The sequence below is a fragment of the Rousettus aegyptiacus genome, unplaced genomic scaffold, assembly GCF_014176215.1.
Source record: "Rousettus aegyptiacus isolate mRouAeg1 unplaced genomic scaffold, mRouAeg1.p scaffold_m13_p_7, whole genome shotgun sequence".
NCBI classification, from domain to species: domain Eukaryota; kingdom Metazoa; phylum Chordata; class Mammalia; order Chiroptera; family Pteropodidae; genus Rousettus; species Rousettus aegyptiacus.
The window spans coordinates 67187583-67208742 of NW_023416310.1; the positions used below are offsets into that span (position 1 = coordinate 67187583).

General features: G+C 43.8%; 1 protein-coding gene across 4 annotated transcripts; it reads left to right on the top strand.

The window, feature by feature from the left end:
* The first annotated feature begins 861 nt into the window (after positions 1-861).
* LOC118600319 (zinc finger protein 501-like) lies at positions 862-13594 on the top strand. 4 transcript variants are annotated; one of them, XM_016142887.2, is made up of 5 exons: positions 862-1169; positions 1927-2015; positions 4914-5019; positions 5506-5592; positions 7499-13594. In XM_016142887.2, exons 1-5 carry the CDS (start codon positions 1151-1153, stop codon positions 8767-8769), a joined length of 1572 nt encoding a protein of 523 aa, XP_015998373.2. In that variant the 5' UTR covers positions 862-1150; the 3' UTR covers positions 8770-13594. The 4 variants fall into 4 exon arrangements, with proteins under 4 accessions (XP_015998373.2, XP_015998374.2, XP_015998380.2 ...); XM_036224618.1 differs by lacking the exon at positions 862-1169 and adding an exon at positions 1236-1255; XM_016142888.2 differs by lacking the exon at positions 5506-5592.
* The last annotated feature ends 7566 nt before the right edge of the window (positions 13595-21160 follow it).

Here is a 21160-nt window from a genome sequence, read left to right on the forward strand (position 1 = left end):
AGGAGCCTTCTCCTTCCCTTTAAGAATCACTTTTCCTTCACCCCCCTAGCAAGAGGTAGGGGTGATGAGAAATGTAACCTTTACTCTGGGAAGCCCAAGGCCTAGTGAAAAGTGGGGACTCTGTTAGAGAAAGGACAAACGTACATTGTGGCCTGTATCCAAACATAGGGCAGTCAGGCTAATTTGATTTATTGGGAATTTGAGCTGAATAGGAAATTGGTTGCTTTATAGTGGGAAGACAAATGAGAGCATGCACTAGCCTAAAGATACACCCCTACACAGGCCAGAGGCTCCCGAGCTCGCGGGGAGTCTGCAGGACTTGCAGGTTCCAGGCTCCTGGAGGTCAGCCGGACCAGCGGGGACCTGGCCGTTTCTGTACTGCGGTGATTTAGGGGGCTGAGATCGTACTTGTCCTTACTCCAAGGTGCAGCTGGAATAAACATCCCGCGCTACATGAGGTAGTCTCCATTCCCGCCAGTACGCTCAGTAAAGGCCGCGATAAGGGGGCCTCCCCTCCGAGCAAACACAGCTGAGGAGGGACCCCTGGAAGGGGGGATGCCGCCCTCAACGGGGTCCAGCTATGGAAAGTGACGGTCCCAATCAAGGAGTGGTTTGGGTGGCCGGAGGCATCTTCTGGGGCCAGAGCCCAGAGTCAGCCTCGAGGAGGGGGCGGCTCTCGGTTGCCTAGGAAGGGGCTTCCCAATAGACCAAACGCTCCAGATCGGACACCGCCCAACGCCCTCGAGGCACACACTGCCCGGACCGCGGAGGGTTGCCTGACGCACGTGCCGCGGGGGCCTGTGGGACGCGGCGCCGGTGATGCACCATGCCGCGCAGAGGGTTCTGGGAGGTGTAGTTCGACCTCGCGTTCGGGCGGCGCGACTTTATCCCGCCGGCTTCTAGGTGCCTCTGTTGCCTCCCAGCTTCTTCGGCGTCTGGCGTGAGGTCTAGCCTGGAGTCCAGGCGGGCTGAGCGCGGGTCCTCCTAAGCTTGCGTGGCTGGACGGAGGAGGGCAGGAGGACCCCCGGGTGGGGGTCGCCGTGCGGCCTAGCAAGGGTCGCGCGCCTCCCTGGGCCTCTTGGTGGACAGAGCGGTGGACCCCTGGGTCCTGTGGCAGGAGTCTCCTGCACGGGCCGGGGAGGGAGGCGCCATGGAGCGTGGGGGCAGAGGTGAGAATTTTGGAGGGATGCAGCGCAGTGCCTGCTGGAGGGATAGAAGGAGACGGGCAGCCCTCCATCCGGGCTGGCTCGGTAAGGTGAAGCGTCTCTCTTCTGTGGGAGAGCCTTTTCCTGGAGGGGGAGCCGCTACCTGCAGTGCCTTGTGGGCCTGTAGCATGATGCAAGCCTCCCTTATACCCACATGACAGATCTGACAGTTTGACTCGACAACGACTTTTGTCCTCACGGGAACCCCGGGGAGCGGTGGGAAGAGTATTAGACCCATTTGGCAGATGGGGAAAGTGAGGATTTGAGAAGTCACAGGGTTTGTTGAGAATCTTGGATTTTTTTTCCACCCACAAGACCAACCCATCGCTTTCCTGAGGAAGCCAGTATTGTATTTGAAAAGCCAATGTTCAAAAAGAATTTAGTCTCCGTGCATCCAGTGAGCATGAAATAGAACAGAAACAAGTCATTAAGTGAGTCTCGAATTGACACGGAGACTTTGAGTACTATTTTGGTCACTCAGCAGATCGCAGATAGACATGTGTTTAACTTATGTGTCCGGATCCTCTTAGTGGCGTTCCGCTGGCATTTAAGGGTGGAGGAGCCTGAGACAGCCTTGGTCATGGTTGTCTTGAATCTGGGACATGTGGGTTTGTCCCCTGGTTCCTTGGATTGACTCTAAGGTGACAAGTGGCTGTGTATGGCAGCTTCTGCGAGTTTACTGAGTGGCACGAGAAATCTCATGGCTCCTGTCTACTTGTAGGGTCACTTTCTGAGGACTCTGATCTTCCTCATGCTGGAAACCCAAAAGAAAACGGCGCGACCACTGTGCTGCTGACCCCTGCATCCCAGGTGGATCTAGATTACTCCTCATTTTTTTTTTTTTCCTTATGTTCTTAGAGCATGGGTATGGTTTCTCCCATTGTTATGGAATTACTCAGCCTGATTCCTAGCCCACCGGTTGCACTCTGATGAACTGATGTGTGGTGGCCCTCACAGTAAATGCTCCTCATCTATGCAGAACTTTCACTCCTGGCATTGCTTCTCTACCCACTTAGAGCTTCATGCACACTTAGAGCTCTCTAGCACTGTGACTGGCCCGGAGGTGGAGGAACAAAGATATAAAAGCCAGTTGCCCTGTCTATGAAGTTTACTGTGGAAGTCAGATATAGATAAATGAAATAATTCAACAATGAGAAGAAATATGGTTTTTTTTTTTTAAATACGGAAATGACTGGTATAGACAAGGTATAATAAATAGGTCATAGAAGAGGTTTTCATCCTTTAGAGTATCTGAGAAAAAAATACTGGGATAAAAGCTGCACTTCAAAAAACAATGGAGAGTAGGTAGGTGGAAAATAGAATACAGGAGTATTCTGAGAGAGGGAACAGCTTGGCCAAAAAAGTCTCCCAAGTTATGAAAGAGTTGGAGGTCTTCAAGGGGTGTGTGTGTCACTGTGGAGTGTGCTGGACTATGGTGAGGGAAGCTGGCCTATGTCATAGGCAGACCGCAAGTAAATCTCCACTGGGTCTTATTCCAAAGGCAAAGAAGGCCAGTGGAAGTCTGCAGAGGCCCCACAAGGTGAACATGCTGTGTTTGCTTGTGTTGATCATCGCTGAGGCATTTGGCCTTCAGGGACCGCAAAGTAGTGAGTTCATACTTCCAAGTATTAGAATAAAGAGTTAAGTTATTTGGAGTAGAGGATTTTCAAAGTACATAGTTCTTTTAACTTTATTTCATTAGGTGAATTGTTTTACCAGTTGTTTTTGAAGACCTATATCATAAACATTAGAATGCTGGATATAAACAAAATTAACCATTATGTTCATACATATGTTCAGGGGCTGTCGTGACAGTGATGCTTTAAAGAGGGGTAAGACTGATTCATTTGCTAGTATCCCAGGGACTGGTCTATTTTAATGGGTCTCTTTAAATTGAAGTTGTATAGATATTTCATAATAGAAAAATTATTAGGTATTTGTCTTATCCACAATATAGAAAAATCATTAGGCATTTGTCTTATCCGCACTAAACAAATTCAAAGGAGCCCACATTTGAATAGACAGTCTAAACCTCGTGCCTATCATTGGTCAAGGTTCAGGTGGAGCGAATGTTCCTGCACTGTTTTCAGTGTTTGCTACACTTGCGTTCACCTTCCCATCTCCATTTCCATGCACACTTTATAGAACACCCCATTTAAACTTTTCCTGCTCATTGTTCAAGTGTTCCTTCCTTCAGCTGTATGATGAATGTTCGCTGTGCTCCTGCTCTGTGCTAGGTACTCAGGCCACTGCAGCAAGCAAATACAGGCCTGGTTTCTGCTCTTGGGGAGCTTTCCCCGAGTGGGATAGACATGCTGATCAGAGAGTCCCTCCAGGGAGAGTGCAAGCCAAGAGAAAGGAAGGGGCCTGGTGCTACCACCCAGAGGATCAAAGAAGGCTTCTTGAAGAAAGTGACTTCTGAGCCGAGATGTGAAGCATGAGCAGGATTAAAATAGCTTAAAAGACTAGGTATAGAGAGCTTTCAGGAACAGGAAGCAGCACATGAAAAGGGGCCAAAGGGAGCATGGCACACACGGCAGACAGCTGAAAGGTGGCTAGCAGCTGGAGCACAGAGAATGCCAGGGCAGTTGTGTATGGTGGGATCGAGGTAGGGCAAGGGTCTACCCATCTGACCACTACGAGAAATGGTAAGAGTGTTTGGGAACTTGCATAATAATTTGGGTTTGAGATACTGTTTTACAAGTAAATCTTTGTGATGCGTAGCAAACATCCGAATGTTTAATATATATTGGACTGATTTTATTCTCAAAGGAAAACTAGAGAGAAAAATATTTCATATTTCTTGAACCTCTTTATATTTCAAAACTATGCCGTAAGGAAATTATAATTATATTTTCATAAGTAATTAATTATATTTTCTCCACTTTCCCATGTCTAAATGTAAGGATTTCTATAGTTCTGTAATCTGCTTTATTGGTACATAAACTGATAACTTGTTACCTTTAGGTTTTATGTCAAAGGTGCTTTCCTTTTTACTTGCAGGTGACATATAGTTCTGATGCATGGAGGCAAGGAGCAAATCTGTGGCTGCAAATACAGTCATCCCCCTTCAACCACAGTTTCTCATTCTGCAGTTTCAGTTACCTGGGGTCAACTATGGTCCAGAAATATTAAATGGAAAATTCCAGAAATAAACAATTCATAAATTATAAATTGTGTGCTCTTCTGAGTAGCATGATGAAATCTCCTGCGGTCCATCCCACTCCATTCTGTCCAGAATGTGCATCAGCCCTTTGTCAGGCATTTCTACACTGTATACAGTCCCCACCTATTAGAGTAGCCATCTCAGTTTTCAGACCAACTGTCACAGTATCGCAGTGCTTGTGTTCAAGTCACCTATATTTTATTTAATAATGACCCCAAAGCATGGGAATAGTGATGCTGGAGATTCAGATATGCCAACAAGAAGCCATAAAGTGCTTCTTTTAAGTGAAAAGGTAGGTATGTATAGGAAAAAAAACAGTATATATATAGGGTTTGTTACTGTCTGTGGTTTCAGGAATCTACTGGGGGTCTTGGAATGTGTCTCCCACAGATATGGGGGCATGACTATATGCCAGAGAATCTCAGTGTTGGAAGAGACCTTGCTGCCCTGCCTGTCTTCCTTCTATGCTGTCAGTCTGACTCCTTCTCAGAGGCTTCTGGAAGGAAGTCCCTTGATGAGCATGAATGTGTTTGTTTTTTCAGAAGTCAGTGCTGATCGGGGATATGGCTGAAGCCCTCATCCAGTGCGGGCAGCTGCACCCTCCTCGGGAACACATGCAGGAAAAGCATAGGAATCTGGTCATGCTGGGTAAGGATGCCCTAGCTCCGCCCTTGTGAGTTTGCCAGGTGTGGTGCCTCTACCTCTGCATTTCCTAGAGTACTCAGGTTCTCAGATTCTAAGACTATTAATCCCTGAAAGGCCCAAGACAGGCAGTTTCTGCTTTCTGTTTTGGGAATAGTTTTAACACTCAGAGAGATAGAAACAAACTCTTTTTTATCACATCCACCAGGAGGTAGCATCTGTCTTTACTCCCTGACCACTGGGGTTGCCACGAAGTTCTAGTGAAAACACCTCATAAGAAATGGGTGCTTTTTCTTTGAACAGGGAGAGGTAAAAACAGGTGACCCAATTCTTCTGAATTCAGATAGACCCTGCCTTGACCTTCGTGCTGCATTCTGCATACTAGTGAGGGAGAACCCAGAACCCACTTCTTTCTCTTTTACCGTCTTTCCTGATGGCCAGGGAGCTAACTCTGAATTTTTTACTGGACCCTTTTTTTTCCCCCATGAACAGGGCTTCCAATTTCCAAGCCTGGTGTAATCTCTCAGGTGGAGCATGGGGAGGAGCTGGAGAGAAAAGTCCCAAAAGCAACTAGTCCAGGTGAGCCAGTGGTGGAAATGGGACATAACCCAGGTGAGCACTGAGAAAAGTGCCTTTGAAATGCTTGGAGAGCCTTTCCAGATTTTGCTAGGCCCAGGGAAAAGTCGAAGTCCCTTCCATGCACACTTCCTCTCTGTGGGTGATGATCTGCTATAAATTCATAATTTTATGTCTTAGAAAGTAAACACTTTCCACCCCTGATAATGTGAAACGAGGTCAACATTTTAATGCTTGTTAATTTTTTTCTTGTGTGTAAGGCTTGAAACCAGGCCATTTCGTGTATGTTTCTTGATCTGTGCAGAATATGCCTTTCTGTCTCGGAGTGATGACTATAAATGGATATCTGCATTTTCCTGGCCGCCTTCTCTATCTAAGCAGAGACAGTGTAGCATGTGGTTACGAGCACAGACTTGGGCTCCAGTCTTCCTGGGTTCAAAGCCAGTCTCAGCCACTCACTAGCTCTTGGGCCCTTTAACAAGTGAATCATCCTCTGTGTGACCCAGATTCCCCGTGGCAATAATGAGAGCACTTAACTCACAGGATTGTTATGAGGATCAAATGAAAAAAATCTAAGAGAAATGTTTAGAACAATAGCTGGCTCTGTGCTAACCAGATGGTGACTGTTGATTACGTCCTGGTCATAACATTTTGAAAGATGTCATGGATTTGTCACTGTCACTTCTGTCAGACTGAATTACCACAATAGGCTCCCAGATGATTAGACTGTCTTTAGTTTAATCTGTCCAACTGAGGCAGCAGAATATGCTGGATTCCCTACAGTGAGTTGCCTACTCTGCCAGTTGTGTATTTCTCTACCTTCTTCCAAGGCCTTAAATATTCGGCTTGCCTAACCGTTATACCTTCTCTGTTCTCCAGTTTGAACCCTTAACACAAGACAGGCAAGTGTCTTTGGGGCTTTTGTTTCTTCCACTCCCTTTAGCTGAAGATCCATTTGTCTTTAACCTGTTTCTACCTATATGTCCTTTAAAATCCTAGGCACTTTCCTGATTATGATATGTAGTTGAGAACATTGGATGGTATTCATTTATCTCATGTAGCATCATGCTCAGAATGAATATTAAAGACCATTTAAGCCTGGAAATATTTAAACATTTTTAGCAGTGAACCTTTTCTCCCCAAACTCTTACTAGGAAGCTTAGGATTTGGGAGGCAGATATCCCGGCAGGTTGAAGACCCATCTGGGCACATGGGGATTTGACCTTTCTCTCCCTACACGCTACTCATTTAAAAGAAACAAACTTGGTTGTGTTCTACTCTTTCCAGTTTGTCGGGCATGGGGCAATCAGGGATGATCAGTTGCTATATAATTACTAAGCTTCGTGATAATTTGAATGCTAGTTTCTAGAATTGGTGTCTCATCTCAAGGCAGTAGAACCAACAGAGATTTTTGTGTAAGAGAGGTCATTTTGGAAGGTTAGTCTATTAGCAGTGATTGGGACATTTTGGAACAGGAAAATATTGGTGGGCAGGAATGCGCTAACCCTACTCATTGCCAGGGTGTGAAGTGACAAGGCTCTGGTAGGTGGTGGCAGTGGGCAGTCCCTGGAAAACCATCCTTCTCTGATCCCAGCCCTGCCTCCCAAACTCTTTTACCTGCCATTTCACCACATCTCTTCTGTTTAGTCTTGGTCCATTATTCTTTCCCATTTCCCACCCGGCTGGACTGAGGAATCGTGAGTGCCTGCTCACCCTCTCCCTGTATCAGCTGTACTTCTTTGCCCAGCCATCTATCTGTTGTCATGTTCTCTCAAATTCCAAGGCTTTCAAGTTAATGTGTTCCCAGTAGGCTTTTTTTGTTTCTTTGTTTCATTATTTTCCTACCACATCAATTACTTTACTCTCAACATAGGAAGTAATACATGTGCGTTTTTGTTGTTTCTATCAGACCGGGAGACAAGACCAGAGAGCAAGGAACTAATCCCAGAGCAGGATGTTTCTGAAGACGAGTCAGCCCCTGGAATGTTAATGGAAAGATTTCCAAAGGAAGGGGCCAGCAGATGTGAGGATTCTTTAGAGGGTCAGCAGGAAAACCATGAGAAACATTTAGTACAAGAAGTTGTCACTCCGAAGAAATCTTCTGAGGAGAGAAGTTACCAGTGTGATGAATTTGGAAGAAATTTTAGACGGAGGTCATTACTTGTTCAACAGCAAGGAGAGAGACTCCGTAATTGTGATACATTTAAAAAGAACCTAAAGCAGAATTCAGATCTAGTGAGGCATGAGCGAATTTGTGCCGGAGAGAAACCTTGGAAGTGTATTGAGTGTGAGAAGGCCTTCAGTTACTACTCAGCTTTTGTCCTGCATCAGAGGATTCATACAGGAGAGAAGCCCTATGAGTGTCACGAGTGTGGCAAAGCCTTCAGCCAGAGCATACACCTGACTCTGCACCAGAGGATCCACACCGGAGAGAAACCCTACAAGTGTCATGAGTGTGAGAGAGCCTTCAGCCACCGCTCGGCCCTTATTCGGCATCACATAATTCACACTGGAGAGAAACCCTATGAATGCAGTGAGTGCGGGAAGGCCTTCAACCAGAGCTCATACCTCACTCAACACCAGCGAATTCACACTGGAGAGAAACCTTACGAGTGTCCCGAATGTGGGAAGGCCTTCAGCCAGAGCACCTTCCTTACCCAGCACCAGGTCATTCATACTGGAGAGAAACCCTACAAGTGTAACGAATGTGGGAAAGCTTTTAGTGATCGATCAGGCCTCATCCAGCACCAGAGAACTCACACTGGGGAAAGGCCCTATGAGTGCACCGAGTGTGGGAAAGCCTTTGGCTACTGCTCGGCCCTGACTCAGCACCAACGAACTCACACGGGGGAGAAACCCTATCAATGCAGCGACTGTGCCAAAGCCTTCAGTGACCGTTCAGCCCTTATCCGCCATCAGAGGACACACACTGGAGAGAAGCCTTACAAGTGTGGGGAATGTGGGAAAGCCTTCAGCCAGAGCTCATCCCTCACAAAGCACCAAAAAACTCACAGTGGAGGGAAGCCTTACAAGTGTGAGGAATGTGGAAAAGCCTTCAGCCAGAGCTCATCCCTCGCAAAGCACCAGAAAACTCACGCTAGAGGGAAAGCCAAAGAATATGGAAAAGCCTTTAATGAGCGTTCAGCCTTTGACCAGCAAAAGAGAATCCATACTGGATAAAGACTGTAAATTTGGTGCATTCAGAACATATTTATGGAACATTTACTACTTATACTATGAGGGCTACAAAGAAATTTAAGACTGTTACAAAAAAGATGTTCATGAGAAGTCTTTGTTGATATGGGACAGAGCTTACTTAGAATGTGAGAGAGAGGTTTTGCATTCTTTGAATTGTCCTGATGGATGGAGGACATTATGAATTTCCCAGGAGAGAAAGGAAAATGATTTCCAACACCCTACTGTGTATATAAGCTACCAAATCCTTGAGAGACAAATACAGTATGCCATGGCAGAAAGAGAGCATCTTGATTGGGCTAGGCAGCCTCATCATGCCAAGAGGATAGGGTTTAAAAGAGATCAGTGTTTTTTTTAGGGGAATTTCAGGGATGGAAATAAGAGGTTGAGAATTCACGATGACCTTGCCAGGGTCAGGAGTGGTGGAGAAAGGGAAGTTGCCTTTAGTCTTGAGCACAAGGCCATGAAAGAGGTAGATGGAAAGGATGGAAAGAGAGCTAGGGGAACAAACTCAAGAGATAGTGATTGAGGCAACTGCTCCAAGGAATCCTCAGACCCAAGAAAAGTAGAGACGTAACGAATTGGTCAGTTGCAAAGTTTCCGCAGGGCAGATTCCTTGAAACCAGGGAATGTTAGCCTGGCAGTTTGCATCTGCACCTTGTGCCTTTGAGACCTTGCTTACTGAGATGTCTCCTACTGGGAATCATGTGGCCTCCCAGGGTCAGACTTGCATCCTGTAAAGGGGGAGTTCAGAGGGTCCTTTGATGTTTTTCATCTGTTTTAGTTACCTAACAGTGTGCATATTTATGAAGACTTACCTCTGTTGTATGTAGTTTATACCTTAGACTTTTTTATACCATAGTAACATTTAGTGGTAGACCTGAACTGACACTACATAGTAGATTGTAGAAAACGAAAAGACCTTAAATACATGCTTTTCACCATTTTACTCTTGGGTGGAAGCAGATGACATCTTTGTATATGTATATTCTTTTCAGTGAAACTTTTAAGGTTATTTTGGAAACAGTTTGAGTGCTCTGTGTTTAGAATCCATGTTTGACTAAGATGTGTCTTGGTGTGGATTTCTTTAAGTTTATCCTGTTTGCTTAGCTTTTTGAAACCATCGATTTATGCCTTTTGCCAAATTTGGAGAATTTTCAGCCATGATTTCTTTGAATACATTTCCAGACCCCACTCCCACCTTTCTCTCCTTCCAGGATGCCGATGACACAAAAGTTTAGTCTTGTTGGAGATTCCACAGGTTTCTGAGGTCCTCTGTTCATTTTTTTTTTCCTTCAGTATATTTTTGTCTTAGTCTGCTCAAGCTGCCATACGAAACATCATAGACTGGGTGGTCCAAATGACAGATCCATTTCTCACAGTTCTGGAGGCTGGAAGTCTAAAACCAAGGTGTCAGCTTTGGTCTCTGCAGAGGCCTCTGTTCCTGGCTTGCAGAGGCTGCCTTCTTGCTGTATCCTCCATAGCCTTTCCCTGGTGCATATGTGGAGAAGGGGTAGAGGGTAGTGAGAGAGAGAAAGGAGAGAAGAGATTTTTTCCTTCTATTCAAAAAGCCACCAGTCCTAACAGATTAGGACCCCAGTCTTAAGACTTTGTTTAACCTTATTGTATCCAAATGGCCATCTCCGAATATAGTCAAGTTTGGAAGTAACACTTCAACATATTAATTTTGGGTACAATTCAATCCACAGCATTTTGCCCCTGGCCTCCCAAAATTCATGTTCCTCTTACATGCAAAATATATGTGGTCCATCCAACAACCCCCAAAAGTCTTAACTTATTTCAAAATTAAACCTAAAGCCTATTCTCTTCCAATATCATGTCAATCAGAAATGGGTGAGATTTGAGGTACAATTCCTCCTGAGGCAGATTCTTCTCCAGCCATGAACCTGTGAAATGAGGTAAGTTATATACTTTCAATACACAATAGTGGAGCAGGCACCAGACAGACATTCCCATTCTGGAGGAGCAGAAGGAAAGGAGGAAGGGGTGACAGGTCCCAAGCAAGTCCAAAACCCCGTGAGGCACATTCCATCAGATCTTATGGCTGGAGAGCAGTCCTCTTCAGCCTGACACCCCACTGTCATGACCCACTGGTGCAGCAGCCCTGCCCCCCAAAGCTTCATTCTGAGGCCATCTGGTCTGTTGACACTGAGGGGACATTCCCACCCCTTGAAACTGATGATGCAGCCTGCTGAGCTCTGAATGGACTCAGTCACTCTTCCTTTTTCTCGAAGCAATGTGTGTTTGCAGCCGAACAGCTTGAATGTCTGGTCTTGTGTGACCAAGTCTGGCAGCCTGCCTTCATTCTGTCCAGTGTTTACTGTCCCTTTCAGCCCCAGCTTGTGATGTTTCTTCTGGTATAAGCCCATCTATTTCTAGCTTCTGCTGAGATGGCTGAGTCCCTGAGTCACACCCATGGTGTCTTCATCACATGCTTATTCAGTCAGGGCCTCCACGTGCAGAACAAGTTTTCTCGTGTTTTGTAATATGGATGAACGGGATTTTCCAAATCTCCAAGTTCTATTTCCTTTTTGCTGAACAATTCCTTCTTCAGTTCGTCTAGAAGTCTCGGCTGGATGTCTAGTTTCATATCTCACAAATTCTTCCTCCCCAAGTATTGGGACACAGTTCAGCCAAATCCACAAGACCCACCTTGCTTCCTGTTTCCAGCAGCATGTCCTCATTGCCTCCCGAGACCTCACCAGAATGGTTTTTAACGTGTGTATTTCTGGCACGCACCTCACAGCCAGCCAGCCTCTACACTTGGCCCCGTTGCGGCACCCGTCCCACATGTTCAGGTGTTTGTTACAGCTGCACCCCACGTCCTCAGCATTAAAATTTTGCTCAGTCTGTTCAGGTCGCCATCACCAAATACCACAGATGGGGCTCAAACAGAAATTTGCTTCTCTCAGTTCTGGAGGCTGGAAGACTGAGGTTGAAGTACTGGGCAATTTGATTGATTGTAAGGACCCTCTTCCTGTCCACCCTCTTGCTGTGTCCTCTTAACCTTTCTTCAGTGCATGTGTGCAGACAGAGATACACACACACACACACACACACACACACACACACACACACACACTTCATTATCTTATGAGTCTCCAACCCTATCTAATTATGATCCTGCAGACGCGACCTTTTTTAACCTTATTTACCTTCCGAGAAAGCCCTGTCTCTAAATACAGTCACTGGGAGTTAGGGCTTCAGCATATGAATTGGGGATGGCGGGGCACAATTCAGTCCATAGCAATTTTCTCTCTTATTCTGGTTGGCTATTTTCCATTGTTTGGTCTCCAAGTTCACTGATTCTGTCCTCTACCCTTCCATTCTGCTGTAGAGCCTGTCATTAGGTTATATTCTAGTTATTGTGTTTTCAGTTCCATTTGATTCTTTCTGTAGTCTGTTTCTTTGCTGAGACTTTTTTTAAATTTGTGATAAGTGTGTTCATAATTGCTCACAGGCATTTTTATGATGGCTGTTTTACTCTTAACAGGTCATTTCGAGTCACCTCAGGGTTGGCTCCTATGGATTTTCTTCTCATTCAAGCTGAGATTTTCTTGGTTCTTGGATTGATGAGTGATTTTCACTTGAAATCTGGGCATTTGGGGTTTTATATTATGAGGCTCTGTACCATGTCTAATCTGTTCAGGCAGGCCCCCCTCACCTGACCTTCTCTGAGTCCACTGGGCAGGTGTTATAGCCCAGTGAGTATAGAGGTGTAGGCCACCACTTGGTCTTTGTTGGAGTGGATGCTTTCTCCTGTGGTCTTTGGCTGGAGGAGGGTGGTTACATCTAAAAGTTTTCTGTCTTGCATAGCTGCTCATTTCCTAGTCTGTTGGCTGGAAAAAGCAGGCTTTTCTTGAGCCTTTGTTTTCGTCTAGGTGTGTACATTTCTGGGTTACCAGCTTCCTCAGAACCCAGCCTAGAGTAGATGAAGTGAAAGGAAAACCCATGGGACTCACAGAGCTGTGTTGTGCTTCTGGTTCCGAGCCCCACCCCCCTTCTAGAATCTCCTTATGTTGTTTTATATCTGATGTCCAGGGTTGTCACTGGCCTTAGAGGGATGGAGGACAGTGCTCCTCCACCTTTTCCACAACATCCTTCCATTTGGCACTGAAATAGCGTGTCAAGTTATGTCAGAAGTTGCGGCATACCTGGGTTACTTGTAACCAGTCAGGACCAAGCACCAAGAGGAAAGCTCATTTTTTACTCAGAGATAAGCTGTCAGGTTGGTCAGTAGAAACCACCAGGCTGCAAGCTTCATCTAGCTGTGACGAAGCTACAGCTTTTAAGTGGGGGGACGGGGGGGAGGGATACTAAGTGTTTAATCTCGGTAAAAATTTTGAGAAGGAAAGATAAATATGACTAAGAATATAAACTGTAGGGTTGAACATTTTTGTTTCTGTCTTTGTCCCAGGAGCATGTGGAAACTGCTGGAGAATTGGGTTTAGAATCTTGATTTCTTTAATTGTGTTATCTATATTTAGATATCTGATATTTTTAGCTTGATATGTAACAGGATATCATAGAACCAACAAAATAAAGAAAATAATTGGAATTTTGGAAAAATCACTTCACCCTTTTAAATCCCTTTCCTGATTTATGAATTTTAAAAAGTGCAAAACCCACTTGCAGGTGGCAGGATTAGGCAGATGATGGACAAAAGTGATTTGTGAGCTGTCAGGTGCTGTGTAACCAGCAGGACTGTTGATAGAGTCATTTATGTGACCTGTCCCCCATGTATGCTTTCTGATGTTATAGCCCAATAAAAATGACTATGAATATAATAGAATGTGTCTTGTGCTTTTTAAAAATACATTTTCTTGAACAGTTAAATGACATCTTTTGATATGATCATACGGCTTTCTTTAACCTATTAGTGTAGTCAGTTACATGATAGATTTTCTAATGTTAAAAAATAGCTGGATCCCTTGAATGTTTAGTTGCATCCACCTGGTAAACTGGGATTATGGTATGTGTGGTGTGAGTTTCAACAGGTTTTAGGGGTTTTTCAGATTTTTTATATATTATTGAAATTTTTGAAGTTAGGTTTTTCTAAAAATGTATCTTTTGCCATTACATTGTTCAAAATATTTTTATTTTCTTTAAAAGCCCTGTTTTATCTGTAGTTATGTCCTCTTTGTCATTCCTGGAATTGCTTATGTGTATTCTTTTTCTCCTCTTGATTGCATTTCCAGAGGTTTACCAATTTTACTAGTCATTTAAAAGAACTGACTTTTAAGTCTTGTATAAAATCAGCTTTATTGAAGTATGCTTTACATAAATAAAATTTGTCCATTTAAAGTGTCCAAGGAGTTGACAAATGTAATACCTGTTTGCCCACCACCGTCATTGTGTCTGTGTAGTTTCTTTCTTGCCTTTGCCCCCTCAATTTTTAGAACTTTTTAAAATACCCAATTCTTAGTTTCATTGTTTTCTTCTATTGTTTGTTTTCTATTTCATCTATTTCTGCTCTAACCTTTATTATTTCCTTCCTTCTGTTAATTTTGGATTTAATTCATTCTTCTCTCCTTCCTTGAAGTGTAAAGTTAGGTTATTGCTTTGAGATCTTTCTTCTTTTTTAATGTGGGCATCTACTACCATTGACTTTCTGACACTGCTTTTGTGTTTTATGGTTTTGTTTTCATTTGTCTCAAGATTTTTTCTACTTTTTCTTGTGATTTCTTCTTTGATATATTGGTTGTTCAAGGGCGTGGTATTTAATTGCTACTTACGTGTGAATTTTCCAGTTTTCCTTTTGCTTTCAATTTCTAGTTTCATTTCCTCATGGTTAGGAAAGATACTTAGTGTAATTTCAGACTTCTTAAATGTGTTAAGACTCGTTTTGTGACCTAACGTGTATCCATCCTGGAGATATGTTCCATGTGCACTTGGAAAGGGAATTTGAATCTCTGAGTTTACCCTTTTTTTTTTTTTTTAACCACTTTGCCCAGCGGCTAGGAACAACAAGTCAACCTTATTATATTCATTGGCGTTTTGTGCTGGTCTTGCCCCATCGACCCCGGGGCATTGGTAGGAATGCACAAGGCACATACCGGGGCCAGGACTACCTGTGGGTAGTCCTAGGAGCCCCACAGATGTTGCCCAGCAGAGTCAGGGTTGGAGCAGAAATGGAAGTGTTGTGTTGTGTTCTTATGACTGCGAGACATGCCTCAGCAACAACCATCAGAGAGGTTTGGAAAAAACTATTACTCATAAATCCTGGAGGGTACACGGCACACCCAAGGGCCGCACAGCAAGGTCCTAGGTAGAGAGAGGGAGAGAGTGTGGGCCTGGGGCTCTGCCTTCATTGATGTCCAAGGCAGGAGTGCCCAGGGTTTCATGGATTCACTCTTTGTTGGCAAATTTAAAACGTAAGAACTGGAATTAGGGAGTGAGAAGGGAGCAGTGGGATTACTAAAACAGTTTTTCGGGTGACCCAGGGTTTTCTAAAAGGGGACTTTGTAGCTACCTCAGCCTGGCTCTTTGTGTAGCTGGTAATGTTTATTGGAGATGAGTGCCCTGGCATTTAAAAGCCGAATGCCAGGTGCTTACATTTAATAGTTGGTTTTCCAAAAATGTACCTTTCTGCTCCCTTATAAATAGTTGGCTAGGAGACTCCAATGTAGATATTTTGTGTCTGTCTACCGCCGGACACATGTGGACTGTTAGTTTTCTCTCTTTACTATTGGGGAGAGTCATCATCATCCTCAGATCTAATCAGATCAGACAGCCAATCCCAGAACCCCCAGAACCAATTCAGAAAACCCACCCTTAAAATTTTTTATTTCTAGAACCACCCATACTATCAAACTCTGTATTAGTTAAGATTCCCCAGAGAAGCAGAACCAACAGGATTTAGGTTTTTTTGAATGATGTTATTATTTTCACCGTGGTTCTTGATGTGGCTTTTCCCTGGGTAGAAAGTTCTGGGCTGCCCGCTATTTTCCCTCAGCACTTTAATCCGGCCGAGTTTTTCACGTTCCTCAGTCATGAGTGGTGAGCCCAGACTTGTTTGATCTTTATATGTGGGAATTCTGAAAGACCTGTGCTGTGGGTGATTCCCCAGGAAAGAACTGAATAAATTCAGGTTTTGGACCGAGGTATCCTGGATTACACAGGAAATATCACCTCAGAGCCAAACCTCAGGGGACATGATTTACTGGGGGGAAAACACCCCATCCCCCAACTTCCATCACCAAATGTGGGGGTGCCGGACTGTTAAGTGTCCCTGTGGGCTCCCTTTTTCCTGGTCATTTTGCCTCCTGTTTCTCTGAGGGTCTCCATTGTGCATAGTGTCCTAGATTCCCTTTCCCCCTGCTTTAGTCATGTCCTGGCCTCCTGGCCTCCAAGGCCCTTAAATCCCAAAGTCCTAGGTTGTTGAGGTTGGCATGCAAGGCAGAAAACTTCTGGTTCCATATGTCATTAGAAATGCAGCATTTTATTAACCCAGTTGTTTTCACAATGAAACAATTGTTGCCACAATGGTTGCTATGGACACTCCTCCCTCCCTTTTCCTTCTTTTTACCCCTTCCTCCACATTCGCTTTTATCTTTGTCTATGTATGTTTCTCCTTTGAAACTCAATTGCCAATATCATGACATTTTACCCCTAATGTCACATATCTTATAAGAATATATGTCAGCATGTATCTTCCATGAGCAGGTACATTCTCTAACTAATCAACTCAAGAAATCTAGCATTTATACAATAGTATCATCTAACATGTGGTCAATTTTAATTTACCCACTGTGATCCCCAATAGGTGGTATCTGGCGTCCAGTCAGCAGTGGCGCATGGCAATTATGCATCCTGCCTCCTGAGTCTCCTTCAGCCTGTGATAGTCCTTCCACCTATTTTTGTCTGCATATTAACTTTTGAGGAATGTAGGCCAGTTTCGTGGATTCTCTCAGAATCAGTATATTCTGATTATTTTCTCGTGGTTAGATGCAGATTAAGTATTTTTGGCAGTAAATCTACATAGATGTTATGTCATTCTCATTAAGTCACATTAAGAGACTCAAGATGCCGATTTGTTCTCTCTTCCTAATACTGAATTTGATTGTTTTGTTCCTACATTGTTCAAATGCCCTCCTTATGGTAAACAGTCTTGCCCTTTGGACATAATAAGTAATCTATGAATACCTTGTTTCACCAAAGCCTTTCATCTAGTGTTTTGGGACTCCACTGATGACACTTTTCTGAATAACTATTAAGTTAGTTCTTACAAAATGGTGTTTTTAAATGCTCTTATTCCTCCTACATTTGGTAGCAGGTATTCTTATCCAAAGATGAGCTTTCCATCTCCACCTCCCACCAGATTTTTTCCGTTATCTCTGTGAATTCATGGATTCCTTTTAAAATTTTATTTTAATTGAGGTCGAACATCCCTGACACATATAAATCTTTAGTAACCACTGACCAGCTGGCTGTATCCGGACACAGAACATCAGTATAGTTCCTAAAGTCTCCCCAGGCCCTTCCCAGTCAATGTCCCCACCTCATCTTCCTCACTTTTACCTCCCTGCCCCACCGGGAACCACTGCTTTGTCTTCTGTCATCCTCAATTAGTTTTACATGTCCTTGGTCATCATTTAAATAAAATCATTTAATATGTAGTATTCTTTTCTATCTGGCTTTCTCACTCCACATTTTGTGTGATTGAACCATCTTGCATGTATCAGTAATTTGTTCTTTTTCACAAATGGTATAGTATTCTACTATATGCATATAGTATAACTTGTTTCTCCATTCTGCTGTCAATGGATATTTGAATTGTTTCCATTTTGGGGCTATTCTGAATATAACTGTTCGGAACACTTCTGGTAGGCATGTGCTTTTCCCTTGAGAGTATATGCCTAGGAGCTGAATCCCTGGGTCACAGAGCACCCATATGTCCAGCCTTAGAAGATAATGTCACATGGTTTTCAACACCGCCATCAGCAAAGCATCAGAGTTTCAGTTTGTCAACACTTTGTAATTTAAATCTTTTCAATTTTAGCCATCTGGTTCACGAGTAGCAGCCTCTCCTGTGGTTTTAATGGTCATTTCATGATAGCTAATGGTATGGATCACTTTTTCAAGTGCTTATTGGACATTTGGAAATCTGCTCTTGAAAAGTGATGTTTCAAGTCTTTTCGTCCATTTTTTAAAAATTCGATCTCTTTATATATCCTTGATCTAAGTCCTTTGTTAGATATCTGTGCTGGGAATGTCACTGCTACCATCTTATTGTAATGAAATGTAGAAAGTGAGAACCCAGCAGCTGGCTCCTTTCACCCTCATTTGCACCTTCCCTTGTTTGCTAACCAGCAGGATGTTCTTTCCTTGACCCAGATCTGGAGTCAGCTGTTCTCCAGGGATCCTCGGCTCTTTTGGGTGAGAAATGAATCTTTGTTTGCTTGTTTGTTTTGACCTCTGGAGACAGCACTTATGTTTTTTTAACTGAAATATAATTGACCCATAACATTGAATTTGTTTTAGGGTGCATGATTTGATAATGTATATATAATGAGATTAGCACCACAATAAGTTTAGTTAACATCCATCTCCATATATAGTGTGAAATTTTTTCCCTGTACTAAGAACTTTTAAGATCTATTTTCTTAGTAACTTTTAGATATACAGTATTATTAACTGTAGTCACTGGGCTATATGTTCCATATCCAGGGCTTATTTATCTAATAATCACAAGTTTGTTCTTTCTGATCCACCCACACCTCCTGCCTCTGGCAACCACTAATCTATTCTCTGTATCTATGGGTTCAGTTTTTTCGTTTTTAGATTCCACATATAGGTAAGGTCATACCGTATTTGTCTTTCTCTGCCTGACTTACTTTGCTTAGCATAGTGCCCTCAAGGTCCATTTATGCCATCACGAATGTAAGATTTTTCTTCTTTTTCATGGCTAAGTAATGTTCCATTGTACATATACTAAAGTTTCTTTATCTGATTGTGTATTGATAGATACTTAGGTCACTTTCTTATCTTGGCTATTGTGAATAGTGCTGCAGTGAACATATGGCTGCATGTATCTTATTGAGTTAGTGTTTTTGTTTTTTTCAGATAAATACCCAGAAGTGGAACTGCTGGGTCATAAGGCAGTTCTATTTTTAATTTTTCAGGACCCTCCAGACTGTTTTCCATTGTGACTGCACCATTTTACAGTCCCACCAACTGTGCACGAAGGCTCCCTTTGATGCACATTCTTGCTATAACACCTGTTAGCTCTTGTCTTTTTTACAACAGCTAGTCTAACAGGTACGAGGTGATAGCACTTTATTTTTATGAGCAGAGATGATGTTTTCATCTAACATTTCCATTTTATAGTATGGGGCGTTCTGTAGAATCAGCCTCACCGAATGTTGTCATAGTTTATATGAATGCTTTTGCTTATTTTGCTGCTCAAGTGGATTGGACTCCTCCCAGCTTTAGAAATGAAACTCACACTTCGGGTAGGAAGGTAAAAATGCTGCCACCACTTTGGAAAATGATTTAGTAATTTCTTATAAAGGTAAACATGGACCTACCCATTGACCTAGAGATATGACTCCCGAATATTTACACAAGAGAAATGAAAACATGTTCAAAAAATGCTTACACAAAAACGTTCCTAGTAGTGCAATTCTTAGTGGCCGCAATTGGCACCAGCCCAAATGTCTATCACCAGCACTGTAGACAAACAAGTGACGGTGCGTGCACACCCTGGACTATTTACTACTCAGCACAAAGAAGGGCTACTGGTGGCTGGTGGATTCCAACACCGGCAGAGTGGAGGAAGTCAGAACACTGAGGCATATGCTGTATGAGTCCACCTGTACGAAACCCTAGAAGAGACAAAACTAATCCGTAGTGACAGACATCAGAAGCGTGGCTGCCCCTTAGTGGAGGACTGACTACCTAGGGCGATGAAAACGCCCTCACCCTGACTGGGCTGTGGGTTATGCAAGTGCTTATTTGTTTGTCAAACTATACAGTTAAGATTTGCACCACAATGTACATGAAATGTATATAAAATATATATAAAATGTGTATAAATATATGAGACATTGTGTGCATGATTTATGTCTCCTAGTTTAAAAAGAAATGGAAAGAGACGGGAGGAAATATCAGCTTCCTGGCAGACTGAGAGTTAGCTGAGTAGATCGTATTGGTTTAACTTCCAGGAGCACTTCGACAAAAGCCAGGAGCAGATCTCCGCACTGGCCCAGGCCCTCTGGTTTTGCGGTTTGAAGGGTTCCCTTAGGCCTCACCAGGTGGCGCTGTTGCACCAGTCGATCTGGGCCTGGGCAGTCAGCTCCCAGGCCACTGCGGTACTGCCCCGCGCCAGCACACCTGGTTTGTTAGTTTTCTCCATCGCTCATTTCGAGCACGCATTACTCATCTCAATTCACCAGGCTTAACAGAAAATGACTTATCTCTTTCCAAAAATTACATCCGGGGTACAAATGTGCCACCGTGGCAGGCAATCAAGACACTGTGCTCAGGCTCCATTCAAAGGAGGGAGTCCCCAAAATAAGTACATGTAAAGTCCCGCCTGTGTGGCTGACATGTGGTGTGGCCCCGCAGGAGGAGATGAGAAACGTCTAAATGACTCACCTTTGGCGGTTCCCGCTCACAGAGCCATGCCCCACCCCACCCCCGATTTTCCATTTGTTATAGAGCCAGGCCTCCCTGATAATTGCTAACATTTGTTGTGCATTCTCCATGAGGCAGGAACGGTTTTCTGTGCTGAATACACATTGTGTCATTTCTGCTGCAGGAGGTGGGGGACCACTAACCCAGTTTTCAGGTGAAGGAGCAGATAAAAGGGGCTCTGTGATGTCCCAGTGCCTGAAGCAGGGCAGCTGGGCATGGCCCTGGCAGTGAGACCCCAGGGCCACAGTCAGGCCAGGTCCTCTCCTGGTCTAGCATCCCAGCAAAACTGTAGGAGATATGGTTGGGCTGACATTTCCATTACGGAATTTTGCTTTTCATTCGTCAGAAGTCAGAGGTGGCCTCCCAGTCCAGTGTGTGTCATTCTAGGACATCTCATGGACCCCCAGCATATCTCTGTCACAGAATCAGGTGGTTGGTTGGTGTCTCCTTGTCTATGGAAAAGCAACAAGAAAATGATTTCTATTTTCTTGTCACTACGTAGCACACCTTTGCATCCCGATCCCTCCAATGACTCCTAATTCAGGCGGCTGCTTTCTGAATTTTAAAGGGAAAAGAGTTGCAGAAATCGTCTTCCTTTCACTCGTGCTCCCAGCACGGCGCTGGGCACATAAGGATGCTCGATGGGTGTTTGTGGCCTGAACAGTCCTTTGAATTCTTGACAAAATGCACCTGAAGTTATTTTTAGTTTTTTAATTCT